Source organism: Euwallacea fornicatus, chromosome 5 (genome assembly GCF_040115645.1).
Source record: "Euwallacea fornicatus isolate EFF26 chromosome 5, ASM4011564v1, whole genome shotgun sequence".
In the NCBI taxonomy this organism is placed as follows: Eukaryota; Metazoa; Arthropoda; class Insecta; order Coleoptera; family Curculionidae; genus Euwallacea; species Euwallacea fornicatus.
The window spans coordinates 106,398-120,902 of NC_089545.1; the positions used below are offsets into that span (position 1 = coordinate 106,398).

The 14,505-nt window shown below is 35.7% G+C and overlaps 1 protein-coding gene across 3 annotated transcripts in view; it reads left to right on the forward strand.

Moving 5' to 3' along the window:
- LOC136339095 (midasin) overlaps positions 1-14,505 on the forward strand; it is a 57,998-nt gene that overhangs the window by 41,466 nt on the left and 2,027 nt on the right. For all 3 annotated transcript variants that reach the window (XM_066282068.1, XM_066282066.1, XM_066282067.1), the window contains exons 20-37: positions 3,968-4,112; positions 5,195-5,421; positions 5,479-5,690; positions 5,750-7,052; positions 7,331-8,133; positions 8,190-8,691; positions 8,742-9,235; positions 9,291-9,479; positions 9,540-9,961; positions 10,030-10,193; positions 10,299-10,525; positions 10,757-11,180; positions 11,239-11,535; positions 11,736-13,106; positions 13,158-13,391; positions 13,576-13,720; positions 13,780-14,046; positions 14,095-14,480. In XM_066282068.1, the coding sequence (XP_066138165.1) occupies positions 3,968-4,112; positions 5,195-5,421; positions 5,479-5,690; positions 5,750-7,052; positions 7,331-8,133; positions 8,190-8,691; positions 8,742-9,235; positions 9,291-9,479; positions 9,540-9,961; positions 10,030-10,193; positions 10,299-10,525; positions 10,757-11,180; positions 11,239-11,535; positions 11,736-13,106; positions 13,158-13,391; positions 13,576-13,720; positions 13,780-14,046; positions 14,095-14,480 (7,812 nt within the window). The remainder of the gene's footprint in view (positions 1-3,967; positions 4,113-5,194; positions 5,422-5,478; positions 5,691-5,749; positions 7,053-7,330; positions 8,134-8,189; positions 8,692-8,741; positions 9,236-9,290; positions 9,480-9,539; positions 9,962-10,029; positions 10,194-10,298; positions 10,526-10,756; positions 11,181-11,238; positions 11,536-11,735; positions 13,107-13,157; positions 13,392-13,575; positions 13,721-13,779; positions 14,047-14,094; positions 14,481-14,505) is intronic.

The following is a 14,505-nucleotide window of genomic DNA, read 5'->3' on the forward strand; positions in this document are numbered from 1 at the left end:
AAAACTGACACCATAACAAACTTTAAATTTACGATTTTCTATTAATATATTAAACACGAAGCTATGAGTAATATCTCATATACAGTGTGACCCATTTGTTTTGGGGTCAATCTGTAAAAAGTTTATTGATTGTACGACTTAGCTTAGATTTTTAAAAAATTATCGAGCTCGATAAACTGCACGTTTTCAACAAAAATGGCCTGATTTATATAAAATTCAAGGCCTACTATGACAGTTTTTAGGAGCGAAATTTTAAGAAATCATATTAGCAATTATTAAACAAAAAATATGTGCACGCCACTGGGATTAACCACCTCTCAGAACTGGCCTGCACAAAATTCTATCGAAAAATTTTGAGTAATAACGATTTTGTAGAAGAATTAAAAATGCATCCTCAGTATTTGTTTATTTTCAAAAATTTATAGTGGGCTATGGAGAATAAGTGAAGCATTTAGCTGTCAAACAAACGCAACAAACACCAACATCGATATTAGAATTTGTTTGGACTTAAAATAAATTAAATTATCAATCATTATAATGATGGAAAATTTAAGTGTTAGAGAAAAAACAGAAATTGTTCGTCTTGTTGGCGATAACGTGCGCTCGGCAACAGAAGCTGCGGCAGAATTCAAAATTCAGCATCAGACATCTAGATAGACCGGTAAGTCGAAGTAACGAGGCAAAGTTGACGTCGGGAACTTTTCCAAATAACAACCAAATTTTGCAATATTTTAACATCAATTCCCGAAATAATATTAAAATAGCTAGTTTGGACCTTAATATACCCAGAGAAAGTATAAAAAGAAGTAAGTACCCAGTGTGCATTTTTAATTCTTCTACAAAATCGTTATTTCTCAAAATTTTTCATTAAAATTTTGTACAAGCCCTTTTTGAGCGGTGGTCAATCCAGTGGAATGCACAGATTTTTTCTTTAAAAATCGCTAATATTATTTAGTAAAATTTTACTCTTAGAAACTATCATATTAGGCCTTGAATTTCATATCAATCAGGCCATTTTTGCTAAAAATGTGCAATTTGTCGATATCTATAATTAAAAAAATTCAGGCTAAATCGCACAATCGATAAACTTTTTACAGACTGACTCTAAAACAAATGAATCACACTGTATGTATATTAGCGATATCCCTGTAAAATTATAACAAATTTCCTAAAAAATAGATTTAAAACCCTAACTGAATAACAGCGACCATTAGAGAATTGAAAATTTTATTGCCATTTCTGTGACATGTACCCCAAGAAAATTGTTATAATTGCAGATAATTTGGTAACACTTTAGGTTAAAATTTATCTCAATCAATCAAATGAGGCAGTTTAGAGACGAATTGATTTCCATTATAATCAATAAAAACTTCGGATATAATATGAACGTCTCGATTCCTATGAATGGTCATAAAGTGACAATAAATTATACCCTTGACGGGATTGAAATCTCTGAATCGAAAATACAAGCTTAATAAATAAACCCCGCATCGACAGATATGCCCGTTAATTGAAGTCGAGTCTGGCGAAATCAATTTCGTGAACGACAAATTTGTTAAATATCCAATCTGTACGACACATTTATTTAAAACTGGAAGGTTTCATCTCTATTCGAAAAAGTTACGTACTCCTACCTACTTCACCAAGCAGAGTTGATCTAAGGTCTTCTACAAAAAGTAACGGATGAACATTAGAATTTTCCATCTAATATCTAGCCAGGAAATTTATCTTTCCAGACGTATATCAAACGGTTAATACAGTGTAGGCAATAGTGATTAATAGGTTTACTTACCAGGAAGATTGCTACTCCGATCCGAACTGGATTTGATCGAGCAATTTATTATATTAAATTATTAATTTTGGGGTTAATTTATTGATTGTTGTTTAACTAGAATTTACCGTTTTCGTCGTCACTTTTAGAAATAATTAACAGTGGCAGATCAGTTTGTGACTAATTTTGTTTATTTCCTAGTGCTTCCAAATTCACTATCTGATATCCTGTCAAACTAGACCTCATTCATATCAATTTAACAATCTTCACATTTCCTGATATTCTTAATTAAAGAGGTTTGTTTGATGTTGTGTAACCAAGCAAGATCGTATAATCTTGCCTATTAGGAAATGAATCTAGCCCGATGATATTATTTAGTCGCTAATAAAGTACTGATAATTCAATGTAGAGTTGCTTTTATGTAGTGTTTAGTAATCACAAATTATCAAATCGTTATTGTAAAAACGTTAATCATGAGAAGTTTCAAAGGCAGTTCCTTCCCTGCTTATCTTTTCAAACTTTCCATTTATTATTATGCCCTTAGCATTAAAATAACACCGATAAGGAGCGTTTAGCGCCCGAGGGAGCAGATGCCTTATAGTTATTCATTAGACACATACAAATTGAAGGAGAAACTTTCATCACGTAAGCGGTTTAGTATTACCGTTTCCCGTTTTGAGTTATTGTTACGAATGTTGATAACGTTACTAATGAATCTCATAAAGGAACACATTATTACGAAGTCAACTCTATTCTGAACAAGACCATCGAGGGCATTTAAAAAATTCAACATCTCAGAAACTGCAGATTCTCGATTGACGCTGTGCGTCTTTTAATGATAGCTGTTTTGTTAAAAAGTACTACCACGACGCCTATAAATAAATTTAAAAAAAAGTGTAACGTTTCACTACAATTACCTCATTCCAACTAGTGCTATAAATTTATGCATATGACGGTAATCTAGTTTGGAATTTAATGCTGCCATTTTCAGGATCCTGGATAAGGAAACACTGCTTTTGAACTTTCCCGAGACAATGAGTTCTTGATGGCGGTGCAAGTACACATAAGACGGAAGGAGGAGAGTGATAAATTTTGCATGACATGCAAACACACCCTTTCTACGTTTTTACTTTTATCTAAAAAGGATTTTTTGAGATCAAAACACTTGATTCTTGCGCCCTTTTTATGGTAATTGTTTACATGACATGAGGAGTAGGGAGTAAAAGCAGCCATACCTAACCCTTTTACAGAGATTCGGAACCTTCAATCGCGAATAAAATACCATGAAGAACGTAGAAAATTGTACATAAAGTCTTAATTGATTAAAATTAGGACTGGTTTATGGCAATATAGAAATGAATGAACACTTCACAATTAATTCTGGAAAAGGACGAGAAAGGAACTTTCGTAGAGAAAGAGAAATACGCCCATAAATAAACACACGGCTTATCTTTAATTAGCAATTAATTCTAAGGCAAAGCCTCAGTGTTAACTCAAAGCTTTACATATTAGCAAAAATTGTTCCTTCACTATAATTTTTATGGAAAAATTGAAAGTTTTCTCAATTTTCATTTCAATGATCTTTTTCGTTAAGTACAAATACTAGTGGTTTATTACAAAATTGCAAATCGCTCAATCTTTTCGATGCATAACTCCTCAAATTCTTGTTTTCATTAAACTTCTCTCACAGTCTACTGGAAATTCTCCCAACTCTCTCGAAGTATCCCAATTCTGAGCGCTAAGCCCAAGATTAATTTTCAGGGCGTTTTTCGGTAATTAAGAAAGTTCGTTGTTGTTTGTCCTAAAAACTTGACCCATTTCTAACTATTATTGATGCCTAGATTCGCTTCATGCGCGAGTCTGGAGTAAATATTTCAGCTCCTCAAATAGTGGTTTTTGAGAATGACTTTCAATTTTCGCATGATTTTGATAGTGCTCTTTTGTATTTACGAAATAATAGTGCAGTTCCATAATGCACTGAAGAAAACTCGCGTTTTTTATTGCGAATTGCTTAAGATACCCTCTTGCTTGGAGTGTTGTCTAAGAAGCGATTGTTTATAATAGACGGTCATAAATCATCTCTGACTTTATCTTCTGCGCCTTACCACCCCTAAGTGTTCGTAATAGTTGCTGAGCTGTCTTACAGAATGCACATCTATGCCAGAACTGATAACTATTGATTATTCTTATTTTTAGACCAATTACAGTCGACACCTAGAAGAAATTGCCAAAGAAGTGGAACGGTTAACATTGACCATAGTTCAAGATCTGTTGATCGAGGAACAGCTCAACAAGGCAGTGTTCTTGTTGGAATATTGGGAGGAATATTTAAGTATATCCGGTGAGTACCGAATTACAAAAATTTCATTAAAACAAGAACGATGATGAGAATTATTAATGGCACAAAGCAAAATCGATAATATCTAAACAATGCAGGTTCACTTTGTGAATCCTATTAATTTTTCCAAAACAAATAATAGACACATCCGTGATATATACCGCAATGGGGGATAGTGGATTTACAATAAACTGGCAACCGAGTGCGAAATGTTCAGTTTTGCCAGAGGTAAATTAAATTCCCATGAAAGTTGCATCTCGCCCCACAGTGAATTAATAATTACCGTAATGAGAATGTGTTGATTTCGAATTTGTTAGAGAATTTGCCGGTATTGCATTTAAATATAATTATTTGCTTTTCAAATTGCTCGTATTCTGGTGCGATATGTCAAGTGCAGTAAATGTCGAGGGAGTGTGAAATTGGGATTTACATCATGGTGCCACACACATCAGGCGTATGTCCGATTCGATTGTAAAAGGAATTAATTTTGAAAAAATGTTTATCCTTCATTACTGAGCAAACCAAAGCGTTACTTTTGTACAGGAATTAAAACTTTGGAGACCGATGTCAATAAATTATTAGAATGTAAAGATAATAGTAAAATCATCATTGCGAAAACCAAACGAAAACAAAAACAAATATACAAGTTGTTTCAGAATAGTATGTCATAAATTTAAGAAATGATTCTATGAGTGATTTTGAGAAAAAAAGTTTATATGAACTTACAGTAATTTTTATTTTTTGAAAAAGCAGAGGCGCAACATATTTTTCACAAAAAATAATCAGTCATGGCTTTAGAGGCGCCACTGCTTGCATTTAAAAATTTTCTCTTAAAAGATGTGTTTCTACACCTAACTTATGGTCACCAAGTTTGATAAAAATATTTAATGGAGGTCCGGACTTATTAACAAAAAAAAAACAAAAAAATATAGCAAATCTTAACACCCCGTATTTCAGACAGAAAGCGAAAACGGACTTAGGTTCACATAAACTTTTTTTCTCAAAATCACTCATAGAATCACCCTTTAAATTTATTACATACTATTCTGAAACACCCTGTAGAAGCATATTTGATTATTTTACAGATTCATCTACGTTAACTATGAAGGACGAAGTTCAGCTTTTCACTCGAAAATTAGCAAAGCTCGAAGGAGTGCTGAAAGAACTGTACATGAAATGCAACAGCTCTGAAGAAGGCAACGTTACTCTAGAATTGCTAAACAAATGCTCAAAAATATTTCAGGCAGTCAATCATGACAAGTCTTTAAACGCAGGAGGGCGATTTGAATGGGTGGATTCAGTATTAGTGAAGGTAAATTGTATTTATTATTAATAAAAAGTATATCGTAATATCCGAAATTCCTTTTAGTGTCTGCAAGAAGGATCCTGGCTCGTAGTGGATAACGTAAATTTATGCAGTGCTGCCGTTTTGGATCGACTAAATGGACTTTTGGAACCGAACGGCGTTTTAACGGTATCAGAAAGAGGAGTAGACGAAAACGGCAAAATGTTTGTGGTAGAGCCGCATAAAGACTTCCGAATATTTTTAACTATGGATCCAAAAAATGGAGAAATATCACGGTGAGAACTCTCTTTGCCAGGAACGATAACTTAATATTAATAATAAAATATTTTTGCAGAGCCATGAGGAATAGGGGTGTGGAAATTTACATGCTGAACGACTCAGAACTAGCCACCGCAAATAATTTCGATCTTCTGAGTTTGATAGACTTAAAAGGATTATCGAATCCAAAACTTATTAAAACTCTGCTAAAAGTCCATGAATTCATCTCAAACCTGATTCTGAGTGAGAAACCCAAGATTATCGACATAATACAATGTTCCGCATTAATTTCCCAACAAATGCGCCATGGCATCGATATTTTCCAAGCGTTTTCTAGCGCCTGCATTGAAATTTATTGTAAAACGAGAAATCCTTGCGAGTTTAACTGCAACAACGTTCTAGAGGTCATGCAATCTAACATTCGAAGATGTCTAGATACATTGGAGTGCGACGCCGATTTATTCTGCAGTAATGTTACGTTGAATACCAACTGCCTGGAAAGATGGTCAAATTTGGAAAAGGTCAAGCACCAGGCGTCGCTTTATGTCAAAGCAATAAAAGTTTTTGAGGACGTGGTTCAAGATGTTTCAAACACAGCACAAGAAAATGTCCGGAAGTTTGTAAACCGGATGGGTAAAGTAGACTCAAAGAAGGGCAAGAAAGATGTGTCTATTTGGAGCGACATTGAAAGCATTAAAATTCAAAATGAGTTTGTCGAGAAGTCAAACCTGTACATGCTGGCAAACCTATTGTCTATTAGCTTCACATTAACTTCGAAAAAAGATCTCGATTATGGGGTGTCATATCTTCGTTCAGCAATCAATCAACCCCAGTGGCTAGGAGCCATAGAGAGGTTCAATAAAGTGGTTTCAATGTTTGTGTGCAAAGATCCAAATCTGCCTCACGACGATAGATGGATTAACGATAGCTGCGTTAATGACTGCACCTGTAACGCAATTAACTACGCCTTACAACTCGAGGTATTCACCTTCACCGACAGCTTACAACACAAATTATCTCCAAACAACTCTCTATACAACTATCTGTTAGCGGTTAGAAACAAAGAAGTACCGAAGTCGGTCAACAATCCGATATGCGAGAACTACTTAGACCTTCGCACGAACCATTTTAGATTCATGAAAAAAATGGTGTCATACTTTGCAACAGATAGTACTGATTTTGGAAAGAAAGTTTTTGAACTTCTAGAATTGCTAAGTTGGCGTCTGGCTCTTCATGGTTATCTGACTTGCGTTCGCATGCCACAGCAACAGCTGAAAGGTCCATCTGCGTTGGAAGGGCGGATGGATTTATTGACGTTGTACTATAAATGGTTCTATAAGCATTCCGTTGAAAGGGTGGCCAAACTTTATGGGGTTCGGGTAAGTGTCGTTTGTGTATGTGCACGGTGATTCGCCATAAGATAACCAATTATTACCCCTACTAATGCATGAATGTTCGTCATTACAAAATGTCTAAGTTAGTAAAATTGTTGCAAATTCTCTGAACCGTTGGAATTTCAAGATCCCCATGTTTAATCACAAACTCATGGCTCCTTGCAAAAAGGCTTTGATTTTCGAATAATTGCAAACTTCTCAAGTTAATTGTTCGTTTGCAATTTTCGTAGCGGAAATATAAAAATATACCACTCTCTTTTCAGATCCCGAAGACTCTGCGAACAATTCTAGATAATATTAACAAAAAAATCGAAGAAGAGTTTTCGATTACCTTTAAATTGGCCAGTAATTATAAGAAACTTAACGAAGTCCCAGATTTCTACACCTCAGAGACCCAACTTGTAGTATTAGACTTAATCCAATCCTACGATTTGTTTAGTCCAAAAAATAACCTTCAGGAAATTGTAGCCTTATTTAAATCAAGCCCTGAATACAGACAATCACTTATAAACCTAAAATTACATCTACATTCGGGCAAAGATACAAAAGATGAACTTTCAGAATTGCAAAACGTTTCTGTTAAAAAAAACGGTCAAATATTGAAAGAGCAGATAACTCAAGTACTACCTCTGGTAGACTTCCTGATGCAAATGCTAGTGATGGGAATAATTAAAACTATTAAATCCAAAACTTTCGGTAATCTGTCCAATATAAATCGCCACATTCTGTTAAATGTGGACTTCAACGGCGTTTTAATGGCGTACAAGGAAACTGGGGATGCGAGACTGCTTCATGAAATAAAAAAAGGATTTTATTGGGCAGCTGGAAATTCACCATCTACGTGCCCACACAAATTTATACATGGAATTGATAATGGCGATATGGGCGTGTCAATTGCTGGAGCTGAGCCACTCTATTTGAAAGCTATGGTTCCATTAGTGGTTAGTTTGGACGACAAAAGCGTAGTATTGGGAAATTACATGGATGTCCACAGTCAACGCCATTATTTAAGGGCGCTTTTGTGGGACAATATACACGCCCTGTGTGAAGATAAGTTTGATTTTGTGTAAGTATTGCAAGTAGAAAATGAAAACAATACAAAGTGATCATTGCGCCTTTTAGGTCTGTTCAAAAGGAAATTTTAGATTTTAACGTAAAAACCTTCCTTGACCGCATTCAATCGGCGCTAAACTCCTCAATTTCAAATCAAATTAGTAACTCGGTCCTCCATGCACTTGTGGCAAATATTGAAGCTCAGTATCAGAAATTAATTAAATATTTCAGGTCTCTTGAGAATAGAGACTTTCTTTTGTCTTGTTTAGCAGACATTCATTTGAATTTGGGCTTTGCAGAGTTGTACTTAAACTCTCTGCTGCCTCGAATTGATCCATTAGCTAAGAAAGCAATGAAAAAGAATCACTTAGTGTCAGTTGTGAGCATGTTCGAACAAATGCAGAAGAGCTTTGAATTGCAAAGTAGCGTCTTCAGCAAAGAGGAGGGGTGTCGCCATCCTTATTATAACGTAATCCTTGAGCTAATTACAAATTTGAAGTTAAAAGTGGATAAATATGGGGACAACACTAATGCTGGTGTGAAGACGTATGCTTACAGTTATGTTGTGCAGGTATTTTATAAGTTTTTTGTTTTTTTGAATTTGTATTAACGTTTTTTTAGCAAATAAAATACGCCTCTAGTAATGTTTTCAAAACTTCAATACTTGAAGACATCAACACCTGCACTGGTTTATTAAATGACATTAAATCTACCTACAGTGACTCAATAAGGGACAAAATCCAACGCTTTATAGACATATTCCAAACGAGCATAACGAATTACGATAAAATCTTCCAAGACTGGCAACAATACCGAGGCTCATACCCGGATATTGTCGAGCCGCTGTTAGCCAATATTTGCCAATTCATTTATGGCTTCAAATTGAAACTTTTCTGGATCAAAAGAGAGCTCATAAAAGTAGAGTACGAAGCGAAGTTTAAATTTGACCTGGAGACTGAATTATTAAGACTAGTTGCATTACCCTCGTTAAGTAAAGACGTTCCCAGTCTTAATATTCTCGTAGACCATTATACCGCACAAAGGAATGGTCCATTTTCTAGTTATGTTTTACGCCCGGAACAAGCGTCTTACATTAAAAACGACGCAGACGTGAGGTTGGTATTTTTCCTTGTTCCCGTACGTGATGCTAATTTCAAGCGTCGCTTTTAGGTTGTTGAAATGCGAAATACAAGAAAGTTTTAATCAATGTATTGTGGAGGCCAAGGGGACTCAAAGATTGGATGAAGCTTCTCTTGAAAATTTCAATAAGTTAGTAGATGCTTTCATTAACTTGTGGAATGAACAGGAACGAGCCAAGGAGAAGGAAAATACAGAGGCTGAAAACTTATATAAAACAAGGTAAAAGTCTAGTACTATACAGTAATATTAATATCTTACCTAAGGAATATATAATTTAAGGACAAAATGCGATGAAAAGCCGGAAGAGGAACAAATAGAAGACGACCTTAACGAACTTTTCCCCAATTACCATGTTCTAGATTTCGCCGACTTTCAAGAAAAACAGTTTGCAGATTCTACAATCCCCACACAACAACACGAAACTTCGTCGGTTTCTCAAATTACAGAAAACGATCTAAAATTCGTCATAGAGCTGCATTCGAAACTTTACAGAAACTTCACTAGGACCGAATGGCTCTCTCCGGAAGTTAATAAGAATATTCAGGTTGATTACGTTAGTCCCTTAATGGAAAAGTACAAACTTGTACGACAGATAATAGAAGGTCATCCGCACTATTTCCAATATAAATTGGATTCGGAATTGTGCGCAAGTTTGTCCGTTTTATTAGAAGTTTCAATGAAGTACGGGTGTAATGATTCAGGTGAGTAAAAATATTTGAAAACTATATGTTTTCAACTCATGTTTTTTTTTTGGGGGGGGGGGTTTCAGTCACGGAGTTTTCATCACCAAGAATAAGCAAGAAACAAACTAAAGGTTTTTACAAAAACCCGGATATTGGGGAAGTTAAAACGTGTTTACCCGTGTTGGATAATTTGGGGAACAAAATTAGGAAGCTTCTGCAGGAATGGCCTGATCAGCCTACGTTAAAATCGGTGAGTAATTACTAGTATCTAAACTTTCTACTTTGTTTAGTCTGACGATGTCTGGTGCGTTTAAAGTTTTTATAGTATTACTGCAATTCGGTTCTTTTTCTACAGATTTTGACGGTGATCGAAAGAGTATTAAATTTCGATATTAGAAGCCCAATTTCACGGTATTTAACGGGCCTAGACATTTTGCTCAGTAAATGCCACGAATGGGAACAAGTCGCGCATAGTGGTGTTAGCCTTATAAACGAAATTCCGGAGCTGGTGGAAAAGATTATTGAGTGGAGAAAAATGGAGCTGAATCAATGGAAAGAGTTGCTTAATACTACCTATACGGAGTAAGTCAAACTTAAATTTTTTAAAATAAATATGTCACGAGTGGCAATGTAGCAAAGTTCTTTTGCTAAGTTGTCACAAAAGTCCCTAATGCTACTTCGCGGCCGTCGTTACGCACAGTAAAAAAACAATATTACCAGACTATGATAAAAATAATAAATATCTACTGTAAAATCTAAAAACTATTTTTAAATGCATTTAACTTGGACATAAATTTATTTTTTCTTTTCCAGCCTAACTAAACCATTAAATAATTGGTGGTTAAAAATTTACAACATTCTAAAGCAATACACCTCTGAGGCTCAAATCTCTGAAAGTGACTTAGTCGATACCTTACAAAAGTTCATCACAAAATCCCCGTTGGTAGAATTCCAAGGTCGTCTGGAATTGCTCATGGATTTTCACTGCTATGCAATTATATTACCCAAAACACCACAAACCGAATCCTTCACTAACATACTCTGGAATATTTACAATTATTTCAATCAGTTCTCCTCCGTTATCGGCAACAAAATTAAGGATTTACGCTCTCCAATTGAAAGAAAGTTAAAGGATTATGTGAAAATTGCTAGATGGAAGGATGTTAATTATTGGTCTGTGAAGGATACTGTCGAAAAAACTCACAAAGCGTTGCATAAATTTGTTAGAGAATACAGAGTGCGTGGCTAATTATTGATATATTAATGCTTAAATAACTATTGGAATAAATTCTTAGGCACTCCTGCTACAACCAGTGGTGCCACATTTAAACGGTCAGGGATCGGACAACGTAATGGAGAGTGTGGGAATTTGGGATCGTCCTCAAAGGCAAAATCCAAAAGCCCACCATTATACACTCGACGCCGACACGTATATAGTGAAAGCATCGGTCAAAGACTCGCCGTATATGTCTAAAGCCCGAAAACTTTGCAAGGAAACAATTATGGGGACAGACTATCCTAATTTGGTGAAGTCATTAGACGCGTTTGCAACTGACATAATTGAGACTAGCTCTTACCTAAATAAACTTGAAGTAAGTTTTAATTTTTGGACTCAAGTATAGTCTAAAAATGGTGTAAAGTTTTTAAAATGCATTTTGTATCATAAAATACTGCCAAATGTCGATATGATTGTTTTTTTTTCCAAAATTTACACAAAAAGTAAAGAATTTGGACAATCCTCTATGTATATACAATAGATTTTAGAAAGTTGTTACTTTGATTTTACCTTTAGTTAGATACGACTCTTCCCAAGGAAAAGCAAAGATCTCAAGCCAAAAACATACTCAACCAGAAACACAGAGCGTTGGCCGACCTGTTCCAAGCCCTATCGAAAAGTGGAGTTTCCTTCAGAACGGGAATCATGGACCGTAGATTAAAGAACCTCGCTGAAGACTTTAGAATGCAGCCTATAAATTTGACTGCTAGTTTCGGCTCTTTCGGCCTTCATCGCATTGACGACAAAATTCTTATCATCTGGGACTCATGTGAATTGTATTACTACCGATCCTTGCTGAGATACGATATTCTGGAGACAGCCCTCATAACTCCTTCCCAAGATTTTGGGGTGCAGAACGTTGAGAGATGTAGAGGCTTTGCGGCCCATCTACTGTGCATTTGCCAAGATCAGAAGAGAAATTTAATCAAGGCTACAAGACTTCACTATAAGCTGCGCAGAAAGGCTAAAGTAATGCGCGAAACCTGTGAAAACGAATTTTTCATCTCTGCTGAAGCACTATTGAATATTAAAAAAGTTCTAAGCTCAACTTCGGTCGTCTTAAGTCAAGTGCAAATTATCCTAAATTCTTGCCCTGACGACGCAACTTTGGTTGATAATAGTTACCTTGAAATTCCTTTGCTCGAATCGGACAAGAGTGTAATGAAAAGAAAAGAAGATGAGCATTGGAAGAAAACTAAGAAGTTAATCGATAATGTAGAATCTTTGCTTGGAAAACTTCAAAGTCACACTCAAAAAATTCAGTATAAGAAAACTGGGTTTATTCCTTTTGCGGTTAAAGACTGTTTTTTTGAGGACTTTCAAAAATTAGCTACATTAATTGATACTTTGCAACAGCAATTTCAACCAATAAAAGTATCACAAAGCTTAAATTGGTTGGCCACCTCTATTAGGTCACTAGTTAATGAATATTCTCATATCCAAGTTGAGTCAGCTCCTCATGTCAACTATGAGAATTTATTAGATAAATTTACCAAATCTTTGCTGATAGTAATTCAAAACATCTACAAGAAATACCGAGGATTGGCACCTTCCTCTAAGCAGAGTTCTGAAATTGATCCCTCAGAGGAAACTCCTCTTCAAGACGATCATTTAAAAGTCCTTCTCAGCGGCAATTTGCAAGCGGATTTATCAAATTTTGAAGCCAGCAATGTATTAAATAACACAGAACTTGTTTTGGAGACTCTTTTGGAAGGTTCAAATTACCCAAATGAGGAAGAGCGAAGTCTCACTGCTCAATGTCTGCCGTTATTCGACCAAGTATTGCACTTATCCGAGTACTTTATTACTCAGCAAGTCGCCGCCTACAGGACTACTTGTAAATTGACTTCAATTTTGCTTAATATTTTTATTGACCTTGCTTCAAAGGTAAAGATTTTTTGAGGGTGAAGCGAAGCACTATACTTACAAATTTTTAAGGGATTTTGCATTCCTCCTGAGCTGTCAGATGAATTGGATAAACAAGGTAATCCTTCGGAAGGTTTGGGCTTGGGTGAAGGGCAAGGGGAGCGAAACGTATCGGATAAAATCGAGTCAGAAGATCAACTAGATGACACACAGCCGGCTGGACAAGAGAAGAAGAATGAAGATTCGGACTGCAAAGAGGAGGATAATGGTATTGAAATGAGTGAGGATTTCGACAGTAAATTACAGGTAAGTTTCCGTATTAATAACCCAAAAAGTTTTCTCTAGTAAATGATCCAGAAAAATTTTAATATGGAACCTACATTGGAATTTTTTTCTATATGCACATACCTACTTTGTGTCAGCAAATTACGTTGTCCCATCATCTATCTTTTTCCTCATCCGATTGTATTCTTTATTTTATGATGGTTAGGACAAGAAGTCTGCCGGTGAGGACGATGAGGAGCAGAGCGACGATTCCGACGTAGAAGAACAAGCAGGCGAAACTGAAAAAGGAGCTGACGAATTAGATCAAGAAATTTGGGGGGACGACAAAGATGAAAAAGAAGATCAAGAAGGTACTACTTGTGTATATTTGAGATATTTCGTTTTCTTGAAATTAATATTATTTTCAAAGAAAATGATCAAACGAAGGAAGAAGGAACTGGCGGAGAAAGAGATGGTGAAGACCAAATGGAGGCCAGAGACGACTCTACAAAAAAATCGAAAAACGATGACCTTTCTCAAAGCCAAAAGGATAACTCTGAACAAAATAAACCAGAAATTAACGAGATAAATGAGTCAGACTTTGATGACGAACAAATCGATCCTTATCATGGCAATCAACCTGAGCCACCGGAACCGGAACCCATGGATCTACCTGATGATTTTCATCTAGATGAAGGCAAGTGCATCATTATGTATTTACAAAAATTCGAATGTTATTTCCTAGGCGAAGAAAAAAATGAGGAGCAACCAGAAAATAATCCCTTCGACATCGATGAGATGAAAGAGCACAACATTTCTGAATCCGAACTTGAACAACCCGAAATTCCGAAGGAACAGCAACACGATGAAGAAAAATGCTTTAGCAGTGATGACGAAGAAGTCACAATAGGTAAAGATGTCGAAAAAAGTGAAGGTGAGAACGATGACAAAAATGAAGAAGAAAATTCTGGACAAGACAATACGGAAGAACCGGTCATTCCTCAAAAAGAAAATGATAAGGAAGATACCGTGGGCGATTCTGACAAAGACGAAAGTGCTTTGGATCAAACTCAATCTAACCAGGAAAACGTGGAAGCTATGGAAGTGAATGAGGCTGATGCAGCTGACAAGGTAAAATAAGTAATAGCCAGTAATG